The following is a 13,311-nucleotide window of genomic DNA, read 5'->3' on the forward strand; positions in this document are numbered from 1 at the left end:
AATAATCCAAGTTTGACATAATGGCTGACATTCAACGTTGAGGTGTACATTCAACCTTTATGAAAGAAGAATCCTCAGAGAGTCAATGAGTTATTCCAAATGGGGAATTAGATAACACTATATATGTACTGTATGCTTAAAAACGTTTTAGAAACCAAAGGTGAAATAATCTGTGATTCACTGAATAAACCTTTCAGAAAATATTAAGCGTATGCTTCAGATGTTTGTAGAAGAGTCTCATTCATATTTTACTGTTATATTGATACTCTATATATGTTTAATCAAAGTTATTATGTTACTGTAACAGCTAGGTTTATATACATGTACATAATTTTTCCTTCTGTCTTTCATTGTCTACATACAGGGTCGTAAATCTAGACGTTCTAGACGTTTATTAAGAGAACGTCGAGCTCAGGAGAAATTCCCCCGGTTACTGACCACAAAGTGCGTGAGTAACTAACTACCTGTACTTATGTAGATAAATATCGAATGTAGATATATTCATTTTATTTATTCTATGCTAACAGAACTGATATTGGTCTGTCGAACAATGCATCATCTTGGCAAAATTCTGATATATGTGTGTTGTACATCAAAAAAATTTAAATGATTGGACAGGTTTGGGAATAATAAATGTTTGATTTTCATTCTACCTTCAAGGTGTATATAGTTGTGCTTTATACTGATTAAATTAATGTCTCGAATTTTGAAGGTAACCAAATAACTTAAAGGTCTAATTATGCTTTATTTTGTTTGATGAGTGTGTAGTGATGCACGTTGTGACGCAGTAGTGCAATGAAACACTGTATTCAATGTCCTATGCTTAGAGAAAATCAGTGGCATTTCAACTATTTCTTAAAAATATACTTAATATTATAAGGTACTTGACAGCGTCAATCCAGTTTCGTCTCTAAATACAGACAGATATCTCGTTGTTTAGATCCTTGGGATAATCATAATACATAGTTGCAGACGTTGAGTGAAACTATCAAAAAGCGGTCACAACGACTCAATTGTACCCATTTTCTCTACCTTCCTTCAAAAATCTTGAACTTGGATTCATTTTTCTGCTTTTTATTCTTCATTCTTACTCGTTCTAATTGAATTATGTATTTATTGTGTCCACTTTTTCATTCTTTGCTTTTCATCTTGTTATTTTCCTCTTGTGATAATGTATGGTGTGATAAGACAAGTAGCTCATAATCGTTACTTTCTCCACTAACAATCCGTATTGCTTGTGAGTTTGAATGCTGTGCTCGGGCATCTAAACTGAGACAGGTGGTTTTCATAAAGAATCACTCCCCAAATCTTCAACTTAAAGTTCCTTTCCGTATGTTAGTGGGAATACATTAGTAGGTGCAATCTCATGGTAGCCAGTGACCAGTATAGGTTCATATTCCATTCGTTCCCTTAGGATCCTAATGCTGATATGCACCATTGGTTAGGACTCCTTTAAGTAGATGAACGCTTTTTGTCCACAAAGTGTAATTCACTTAGACTTATATACATCCATCTCAAGCTAGGCGTTTATTTTAAGTGGATTTTGACATATTGATATTTTAACTCTTATTTGGTTCATCAGTTGTAACATTGGCTTTAACTATATGTGTATATATCATGAAATCATCGTCGATATATAAAAAAACATGCCTCTATCGTATTTGCTTAATAAAAAGGAATTCGACTACAATATTTTATTTTAATCCTGTATTACTCAACTAGACTCATGTTTACATATACGCGTACATATAGAATAAGCTGTTGTGTAACTGTATTAAACTTGATACATGAGTTAATCTTTTGAGTTTTAGGCTTATCTGAAATTTATTGGATAGTACGCTAGTTATAAGAAATTAATCATTATTCTTTGAATATTATTCTATTTCGTAACTTGATGACTTGACTAAATTTATTCTATGCTAATCAAGTTCAATATAAAGATTATATTCATTTGGAAAAAATAGTTTGGGTTGAAATCGTTAGTATTTTATTGTTTCAGTGCGAATTTGCTGAAGAGAATTAGCTGATCATAACTAGTTTAGACGACCAGACAAAAATGTCTTTCACAGCATATAATGATGACTGTTTTTCAAGTTGAAAGAAACAGATTGTGCTTATTCAGTGAATTAGAGCCGGAAAGTTTGTACTGTTTTAAATACAACTTAAACTGATAATCGATAGCTTCATGGACTGATATTATATCTTTATCTAGTTGCTCCTAGTCTCCTTTCAACACATTCCGCATAGCATGTAATTACTGACGAGTCATTGAATTTTCTGTTAATAATAATATTCTTTTTTCTACTTTGATCATCGCACATATGTTCCAAGCTCTATGTTGATTATGACTGAGCAGAACTAGTTTTTTTTTAATAAATTTTCATCTGAAATAGTCATTGTAGCCTTAGGTACAGATATTTACAACCAATGTGATCATTGTACCATAGTATCTTTTTTTAAATACTTCCTTAGATTGATAATTATTTTCAATTTATTATAGTTGTTAATTTTATTTGTTGTTTTTATATTTGGACGTGAAAAAATAGGATTGGTCTTTTAAATGGACAACCGATATCCAGGTAAATAATTGTTTTGTTCTTTACAAAGTTTAAACGTATATTTTATACTACTTGGATCAATATATGAGGCGTACTAGCTGATTATTTTGTTATTCTAGAGACAGTTGTTTATTGATTAAGGTGTTCAACTTTCGACTATTAAGTCGCAGGTTCGTACAGCCCTCCACCTTCTTCGATTTAGGTAACTAAGTAATATCTCTAGCCGTCACACTTAGCTTTAAGCCAAGTACATAGATATGTATCGGGTAAATGAGTTAATAACGAATGTGTTTAATGAAACTTTGACTTAGTGGTTAAGGCGTTCGCTTTTCAACCACTGATTGCAAGTTTGAATCCCGATACATTTACTCCAGTTTAGGCAGACGGATGGTATCATTAATTCTCACATAGTGTGACTCGTAGGCTGTATACACAGATCTTTACTTGGCAAATAAATTTTGTGATGACAAAAACAAATCTCTTCCATTGAGTCACACTCATAACCTAAAGACTTTGTTGCACACCGATTCTTTCAAAAGTAGTTCTGACTCTGTCGGATAAATCCTCAGCGTCAGCCAACTAATGTCATGGTGGATTTCTTCGAAGGGTTGATTATATATGGTATAAAACTTGAATGAGTTATGCTGAATTTGAGCGTAGTCCACTGAGTAAGGAGAGCTAATCAATCGATGAGGTCGATAATTATCATTCCAGCTGTATTAAGAAGTTGGCAGACTTTTATTCATTCCAAGGCCACATGAATATGAATGCTACATCTAATGGATAGCACATGCAAAATGCCGACATTTTTAATGAATATACTAACATAGATTATTTAATAATGAAATAAACGTTTGCTTAAGCAATCATTAGCGTTAACAGCGTCACTATGTTGATTAGATTATTACAACTATGAGCAGTTTTTCATTAGTGCGTTGGATTCTTAAGTCATTTTAGTTGTAATAAAGCATAATACTGACTTCAGCTGTTTGCTTATGATGTGAAATCTTAATTTTGATTTACTGAAATTCATATGCATCAAAACTCTTGTTCATAAATGTAAATGTATCCAAAAAAGGCAAATTTTTCTTGTAAAAATTTCCTCTTATTAGTATTGAGTTCATTCAAAAGCCACAGCATATAAATTTTCAATCAGGCTATTGTCCGCTCGTAACTGTTAGTTCCATCTAAAAATCATGGTCAGGTATCTCAGTGACAAAAAAGAGAAATATATCTGTTAACTAGCTAACGTGTGGTCAAACTGTCGTCAAAGATCATTATTGAGTCCTAGTATCTCGTGACTGTATTCTCGAGCAGATTTAAGCAGGATTATTTGTATGCTTAGTGTTTAGATTAAGGATATTTTACCCATTTTTTAAGACTTAAAACCATAATTTTAGTCGTTTTTAAAGTTGTGTTAAAGGTTTCAATTGCTTGGATCGACTCTAGTGATCAATATTTTCCTCCCTTTTATATATAATCTGTTGATTATCCATCTCTTCTTGACTTGCTAGACAATTTTTTGTTTGGTTATGTTACCCTGTCTTTTGTATGATATATGTTATGTAGTAAGTGATTATTGTTCCGCTGCTGAGGTATCCATTTAGATACATCTGTCCTGTACACCGTTAACTTTCCAGGTGCTTACAAAACATGTTAGACGTAGGCATCTCTGTGAAAATGATGAGATGATTTGACTTCTTGTTGAACGAGATAGTAGGTCTTAACTGGTTGAATAGATGGAAACATGAGATGATAATCGAATAGCATTAGAGAAAAAGGCATAAGACAAATTAAACAAATTCCAGAAGAATATGACGGAGCGTTGTCAGCTTCATGACCAGTTGAGGTCGTAGGGATATTGGAGGTGGCTGGCGGCCTTATTGACAGATTAGAGGTAACCAAACCACGTGTCATATTTTGTTAAACCACTCTTTAAAATGCTTCTTTCTCAACCGCTTTTATGTATATTTCGAAGTGGTCGTGCGAGCCTTAAATTGTCTATCTCTATACTTTAGTATCTACTCTGTATTTACATAATAACAGAATCTAACTTGAAAATTTATTTTCTTACTTCCAGAAGAACTGTCTACTTATCTGCTAGTTCGTCAGATTCTGGTGATTATCCATCGGATGTGGAGGATCAAGATTTTTCAGGTATTGTTTACGGAAGTCCTACTTCAAAAGCAGCCACTATTCGTGCTCAGAGGGCTCGTGCTAAACCAATTCTTTCAAATGCTCGTGGACCTGCTATTCTTATTGGTGGGATGACATCGATAAGTCTATGTCGTCGGAACAATAAACAATCAGGTCACAGTATTAGTTCAAAATACCGTTCAAAATCTGGTCGTACTTCAAGCAGCAGCGGAGAAAGCGTCCGAGGCCACCGTTCCAGTTCATCTGATGTATGTCTAGTGATGTATTTTTTTACTTGAAAGTTACTTCTTTTCTCAATCCATAAGTAATAAATTCGAGTGTAGTCACTAACTTTCGATATTTTAGCTACTTATTAAACTCTTCTCACTAATTCTGCCACTACTGAAGATAAAACTGGCTAAAATAACGACTCGATTTCGTAAGTCTACTTGTCAGTTGTCTGAATAAAGTCTAACTACTGGATGATACAGGTTTGAATCTTACAAAGCACCTTAGTTCCTTCATGAATTGCTAGCACTCCTAGTTGATGAGTGCCAAAAGGTTCAACTGGATTATTGAATACAATTTAGGTGTGTTTCAAATGTATCTTTTATTCCTAGCGGTTCACATTCTGCCATATTACATGTTCTCATTCTTTCAAATGGATGACAGTAAACCATATATTGTACTTTGTCCTATCCGACTTAATTTAAAAGCTAATATATTTACCTTCAAAGAAGCTCGTCAAATGGAGAATTGTCTTTAATTGAAAAAACTCCCTAGTCATCAGATGATGATGACCTAGCAAGTTTATATTGCTGTACATTTATTTTTAATCAGAATCATATTGAGTGAAGTTGACTATATTCATTACTGTTAGTTTTATAAACATGATCATTGTTTAAATATATAAGTATTCATTCTGCTTTGTATTAAAGTCCAATTCGGTTATGATATACACTTCCTCTATAATATATCAAGTTTATTATGTAAACGAAAAAACTGAAATGGGTAGAGTGTTTTAATTACCAAACCGAATATGCTAGTGCACTAAATCATTGGTTTATCGATACAATCGTCCTTGTGATCTAGACAGTTATATGTATTCTTAAACCCTAACTAAATAATAGATAACCGATGGCATGGCCCGTTTACAATTTTATACCTGTCATTTGACCTTAAACTGGCTTGTAATATTTTTATGTTCGCCTAGCCGATTACTTTCCTCTGGAATTTGCTTTCATTTGTACTGACGGAACATCGTATTCTTTATCCTGTAGGTTGTACATGATAAGTATACCAATGTTATAAATGTCGTATTTCATTTTTTTAGCGATCTTACTCCAATCGAGGATCACGTAGTGGATTTCGTCGCCCTAAACACTCCCGTGTAGAATACATCACTACATTTGGTGATAATGAAGACAATAATGATGATAAACGAAATATTAGTGGGAGTTCACGATTTGGTTCAAATAAACAAACATTGCTATCTGATCGAAATGGAGGTGGATCATCTGGTTCATTAGATTCTAAACCGCCTGGATCAGCTGCATCTGCTGTCGCAGCTTCTGTTGTTTCAAAGCTACTCAGTTCAACATCACAAACATCAGTAGTTAAGAGTAAAAGTAGTTTTGTCAGTGCATCTGGTTCAAAATCCACAAGAACTGAATCTCGCATACGGTAAAGTTATTGTTGTCCATGGATGAAGTTTATTATAGGGTAGTTTTTTATTTATTAATTGTGATTATGTTATTAATTTGTTGTCAGAACAGTGTAAATACTCAAGTATTTACCACTCAAAAAATGCAATCCATAAATAGAAGTAATAATATTTTAAGGAAAAGAAAAAGGAATCACCATTGACCCTTTCTGAGCCATACCTGAAAACAACCACTAAGTTACTCAATCTTGAGGACCTCGAATGGGAATTCATGATGAACTGTGATAGTTGTCAACGCTATATTAGCTATCATTTATACTACAGCACCATGTCATAAACTGACTATCCACCTTCTCCACAAAGTCTCGAAGTCAACAATAAATGCGCAACGTAGGAGCCATTGAGATGAAATTCGTAAAGCATGACTAAGCCATTGATGTCTTTGTTTCAAAACAGCGGGATTAATTGAATTATCATTACTATGCCCAAATACACTATTGGACCTCAAAGTATTCATAATAAACCTTTTATCAAACCAGTAAGTGATTTCAGTCGTTTCATAATCGGGTTTACGTTATGTGATTCATATTATATCTTTTTTCCAGGTCCTCTCCTAGTTTTAGTGAACGAAGAAGACCCCTGCAATCGAGAAGTCGCTACCGCCGTTCCACCTCTCGATCTAGTAGTCGGCGATCACGCAGTTCTCGTGGTAGCAGGAGCCGTAGGAGATATCATAGTCGAACGCGGAATAGTAATAGTAGCAGAAGTTATCGTAGTTCTTACCGGAGGTACAAACGTAGTCCAAATCGATACCGCTCAAGGCATAGGTCCTCTTCATCAAGAAGATCGTACTCTAGTTCCAGTACTTCAACCGACAATCGAAAATCTAACTATGATCGGTTAGTTTACCTCTTTTTAGACTGTTCTTTTGATTGTTACGTTATAAAAGTTTATCAGTTCATAATTATAATCCTTATCAACTTTTGTTTTACGTCTCTTAAGTCTGATGTTGGAATAATCTTATTTATTCACGGCTCCTTAAGTGGTGTTTGACGGCTCTAACTATCAACTTTTTAATACATATGCACTAACTATACAATTTAAATCGTTACCATATAATTCATAAGTCAAAGGACAGTTATGTTCTATGGTGTTGTGGAGGTTGTTGAATTTAAGGTTTCACACCATCGACTGATTTTGGGTCCGATCTTTGGTGGGGTCATAAATGAACAATGCTGAGGGGTCTCATACTCGAACGACGGGATATTTTTCCAGTGCTTCTTGGTTTTCAGTAGTTGTCTAACATAGTTTAATTCGTTATGTCAAGCTTAGAAGAACAATTATGTATTTTTTAGCACTATTTTTTGTTCTGTGGGATGAATGAGTAATGTTGAGATTAGACATACAGTGTACGTAGCAAATTGGTTGATGATGTCGTAAATGTTCGTCAACTGAGGTGGTTTGTATGTGTTAAGTATGTCTAACCACCCCTGTCATCTACGAGCGATATTTGGTAGTTCAGAAGTTTGCTAAAAGAAAGTTGTCGGCGGCCAAACCAAGACATAGTGTCACTCTTTAATGTCACTGACTGTTGATCTAAGCCATGTAGGTAGATACAAACTTTCCGATTGGAGGCTGGTTGATAACAGCGACCAATTAGTGGAGTATACTTTCATAAATACCTTTCAATCCAGTCTTTTTGGAGCATATTGCTAAGGTTTAGTATTTCTTTTGATGAAAGTTTCTACATCATTTCGACCTGTTTTGTTGTATTTTATATGGTTGTGCTAATATGGTATGGGAATTTGATCCAAAACATATCTTTTCCAGACCTTATGTTGATTATGTCTGTCTATTCATTTTCTTGTCTAATCATCTTTTATAATGTTTGAAACTTAAGGGGCTCTTCCCATTTCATGATTTTGTATATATTTCCTTGAAAAGTACTGTTTTTTCATACTTTTATGTATGCTGTTGTCCCAAAGGATTAGATTTAGTATTCTATCGTTTGTGCTATTTTTTAATAGTTTTGTGTTTCCTAAAGAATTGAAATAGAGACAGATATTTAGTATCAGTCTATGTGATATACTCAATACAAACTTCCAAATACAGTTATTTACTACTACTGCTGTTATTTCTCTGAAAAATGGCGTGAATATATCCACTCTTTATCTTTCAAATCCTCAGAAATATTGTTTTATTTTTACAGTTTTCGTCGTCAATTGACCTTAGTTAGAAAAAGACCATTGACAACCAGGAAGCGCTGGGCACATATTTCATCCTTGTATTGGTGGGACTCAGCTGTTTGCATCCATGGCCTCGCTGGGCTTCAAACCCTAAGACCTTCGGATTTCGCTATGAATGTTTAACGTTTAGGTTGTCAACCTGCATTAAATAGTGTATCTGTCTAACCTCAATGAATTCTCGATATTGCATAATGATCTTCCTACGTCATCGGTAGGTAGGTTTCTTATACCTGATATGGTTGAACTCTGCTGGTCACAGCTCACAAGAACTCGAGGTTATTATACCACCCAAAATAAGTTACTGTAAACTTACGTTTATTTCACGATCTATACCTTACAACAACAAAATTTAATCCTCATTTTAATTTTACATCGTGTTTATTTGTTTTTGCCCTGTTGCTGTAGGGTTAGTGCAAATCCGTCTACTAGATCCTTCAATCAAAATCCACCGTATGAACAAGACGCCGTTATTCAACCAAACGTTCAAAAACAACCTTCACCTTTAGTACGCAAGCGATATTATCGTCCTGAGTTAGAATCTGCCGATGAATTGGAATTATCAGACGAGGAACAAAATGATACTAAAAAAGAATCATCAAAGTCTTCAGATGGGAATTCTGGAAAACAATTAACCTCAAGGTAATTTCAACTCGTAGATATATTTATGTATATGGAGCTGTTGCTCAATAGTTAAACTGTTTGATTTTGAGTCGCAGTTAATATAGACTAGATGAAATATGACTTGCAGTAGAATCCAGGACTCTCGTTTCGTCCTATTTGGGACTCGTAAGCTGGATGTGCTTGCATCCTTGAGTTGATGTTCACTCAAGGACTCGAACCCAGTACCTTTCTCTCCAAGCATCATCATTTTTATCCTGTTAGCTACTCACTTGTGCAACGGGTTTAAATCTTAATCTAATTTGGAATGCTTTGTGTTATCCTGTTGTTTATATGTGGAATTCCTTGATATAGCCATTATGACACAAATTAATATAGAATAGACTAAATCGGCTGGCAACGGATGTATCAAGGCAATCCGTGCAGGATCTTCATATCCAAACCAAGACTAGTCAAATTTCAGTCGGAATATCAACTACGGGATAATGTAATACCATTCCAAATTGAATGAAATTGCATGTTCAAAAGCCTACTCCGCCTAATTCGGTCCAGAAAACCAGGTAGCACCATTAGCCTTCATATTTAAAGTATGGCTCAAAACCAGTAAAATCATTCTATACACCTAGTAAATGAGGTTGATAAAAAAAATTCCAGTGTATTAGAATTTACTGAGATGCCAAATTTCTAAACAATAGATATTTATCTAATAGGTGATTATAGTAGTGCTTAGTTCTGCCTGACTTTGATTGTTGACTTATAAAATGAGTAATCAAGTGGAATTCGTATTTTTTTTCCGATTGATAAGTTACATTCACGTAAATGGCGGCATTAGTGATCAGAAAAGAAATACAGATCAATTCCAGTTATTATTTTCAGGTGAAGACTAGTCGGATGGTATTAGCACTATTGTTTTGACCAGGGATTAGAGGTGTTGGGTCGATCTATCGAATTGGCGCAGATCCATCTACTTCTTCGTTTCTTAAATATTCAGTTTTGAAATTATCTTTGTTCGAAAAATTATTTCGTTCTTCTTAGGTCTTATTGTATGTTCATACTACTTTTTTACTACTACTACTACTACTACTACTACTACTACTACTACTACTACTACTACTACTACTACTACTACTACTACTACTACTACTACTACTACTACTATTTCCAGTGTCTAGTCATCCATTTCTACTATTTCATATCACTGTTCTAATGTATTGTGACAACTTGGGCCGAAGCACGTGTGCCAGTATATCAGTCGCTTCTGTTTCCCTTGTCAATTTGTTTTAGCTAAAGCTTTTATACTACTTATAAGTAGTTCAATTATTAAACCAACAAACGTCACTCAATCGTTTATTGAGCTAGTCGAAGCTGTTCGCAGTTCATCTATGTACTAATATATAAATTCCTTAAAAATTGTATAGGTTTTGTTTTTGCATAATTAGGTTCTGTATAAAAAGCTTTCTTACTCAATAAATCGAAAAGGAATATCACACAAGCCATATATGATTAACAACCTTTCAATGAAGTAATGTTCCGTACGTATCATTTGAAAAATGTGTTTTGAGGAAATCTCAGTGGTTTTCTTGATGCTTATTATGTTCCCTAAATCAAATTGGTTGCATAAAGTTCATTTTGAGCTATTCTAATGGTCCATGGAAAATATTAACTGTAACTAGCAATGGAATATAAGACTAACGTCTCGTCCTCTTTCTGGACTTCTCAACTGGATATACCTTCATCCTGGTATTAATATTCACTCTGATTTTATAATAGTTTGAATTATCACTTTTTCGATAGATTTTTTTACAGCAACGCTGTTGTCATTATTCAACTGGGTATTTTCCGTGAATTTCCTGAACTAACATCATAGTTTTGAAGATTTGTCAGGTCATTTTTTTTAATTCAAATTATTTTTTCAATCTGTCATTTGTTTTGAAGAAGAGAAGAATAACAATCATTATTTTTAAAACGTTCTAGAGGACGGAATTTTAAACATTTCTTATGGAACTTATTGATATTCGATCTAATTCTAACAGTTGTTATTGACGAAATCGTCTCTGTTCAGTTATCTGTGTCCAGTTTGGCTACAGTTTCATTAAACACTAAGGTGTTAGTAATTAATTTATTGATGAAATTCTAAACTTTCCTTTTTTTTCTTTGGGTGAAATAACGACTAAATTAACATTATCGTTAGGCTGTCAAACTTTCAAACTGCCTCAGTAAATGATTTGTATTACGTAACTACGAAAATCTTATATTTTAAAAAATCAATGCTAATAAACAATTATTCCCACCAAATGATCTTACAAAATATTCATTGTATTATAGTTTTATGACTGAAATTCAGATATTTCTCTCTAAATGCAGAAAATGATTCGACAAAACGAGAATTAATTTGCTTAATCCAAACCACTGCTTTCTTCTTTATAGGGCACGAAGGTTCGTTGCGTCACTTACAGTCAACAATGATATCAAAACACAAATTTTACACGCAATGTTTATGCATGAAAACGACACCACATAATAATAGTAAATCATATCACAAATAGGGAAATATTTCAATGATGCTCCTTGGACAGTATATAGCCGAATGTTTCTCTGATACAAAATAACGTACTAGGTAGTAAAAAAGGTGGTTACTAAATATAATTATTAAATACCTGACAATCGGTAAAACGGACTGTGTGAGATTCAATTCAAATTGCAAATATTTCCATCAGACAACCAAACAACATTAACAGGCAATTACTCCATACTGTAACCTTGATTTTTACTGAGGAAGACGTTATTGTCAGTGGTCTGACATCACAAAATAACAAACGGTATATTAAAGGCAAATCTTAATTAAAGTTAACTAGTAAAGATTTATTCAAAGAAGACTGAGAAGTGTCAAAATATGGCTGTACATGTACAGAAAAATGAGAGACAGAAATTCATTAAAAAGAATTGCACTGCTGTCAAAAGAAACACTGGAAGCATTTTCAGGGCATCCATTCTGTTACATACGGTATACTAGGATCCTTAAAAAGTTATTCTTATTTGCTAATCAATTGACACGTGATTCTAGTGTTTTCATGTACTTTAAACAATCCCTTAATTTTGTTCGATTTTCTTTGTTCATATTTTACGAGTTTACATAATTACAATTTATAGATGATTGTATACTGTTCACTTAAACTTAATTCTGATCGATAACGTTTACTTAATATAAACCGCCTACAACAGGCGATATAATTTTTCACACGTGGTAAGCGATCGATTGCTTGTAGCTTAGTCTCTATTGATTGAAGAAAATTTCTTTTTTTTGTCATTCGGATAGCGTTAAATTATGTCTATAAAGTAGTAGTGCCTTGTAGATGTTTTGATGTAAGCGATAGTAGCTAAACACTCGTATTTATTCGTTCTTGATTTTTCTCTAGAGTTGGTGTATTATATATAATCACAATTTTGTCTCCATATTTTGTTGCATACAGACCATAGAAGAATTAGAACCTACTGCAGCAACACTCGGTTCAATATTGTTATTGAACACACGAAATATAAGGATTATAGTGTCTTGACTTTTTCCAAAGTAAAAATAGACTTTTTTTCAGCCAAATCAACTTCATACCTCTCATGAAATATATAAGTTAGAAGTCTTTTCGTACTATTCACCTTCCTATTATCTTAATTTTGTTATTTCAGAGTTGTTTTTTCATCATATTTATTCACAGTTATCATTACCAAGGTTAAACCTAATACTTTGGAATAGATTGAGCAATGTATAGATTGTTAGTAATAAAAATAATGATATATATGTAGTATGCCAATGAGTAGAAAATTGAATTTGTGATGTTTCGCTATTAAGCGTAAGTCACTTCTTCCGAGAATAAACAAACAAATAAGGAATTATTTTAGTACAAGAAAAAATTATCAAAATGGGTTGGATTACTTCGGTGTTACGTCATTTTGTTGAAAGTAATTTTGTGGGTGATGGATGGTAAAGCTTTCTTTTCTATTCAGAGTAGTAGGACTTAGAAAGCTTCAGCTACTCATCTTTCTTTATATTTAGAATATTTTTTTGTATTTTTATCATCGGTTTGATGGTTGTTAG

General features: G+C 33.5%; 1 protein-coding gene across 3 annotated transcripts in view; it reads left to right on the forward strand.

Moving 5' to 3' along the window:
• Positions 1–13,311, forward strand: part of MS3_00002502 (uncharacterized protein) — a gene marked incomplete at its 5' end in the record, with an annotated part of 43,224 nt that overhangs the window by 10,239 nt on the left and 19,674 nt on the right. Inside the window, 6 exons of one of the 3 annotated variants that reach the window (XM_051210102.1) lie at positions 365–448; positions 2,547–2,579; positions 4,639–4,963; positions 6,028–6,377; positions 6,963–7,256; positions 9,009–9,242. In XM_051210102.1, coding sequence (XP_051073145.1) covers positions 4,826–4,963; positions 6,028–6,377; positions 6,963–7,256; positions 9,009–9,242 — 1,016 coding nt within the window. Of the gene's footprint in view, positions 1–364; positions 2,580–4,576; positions 4,964–6,027; positions 7,257–9,008; positions 9,243–13,311 lie in introns of all 3 variants that reach the window. The other 2 variants (XM_012941248.3, XM_051210101.1) reach the window with 2 other exon arrangements.

Source organism: Schistosoma haematobium, chromosome 1 (assembly GCF_000699445.3).
Source record: "Schistosoma haematobium chromosome 1, whole genome shotgun sequence".
Classification (NCBI taxonomy): Eukaryota; Metazoa; Platyhelminthes; class Trematoda; order Strigeidida; family Schistosomatidae; genus Schistosoma; species Schistosoma haematobium.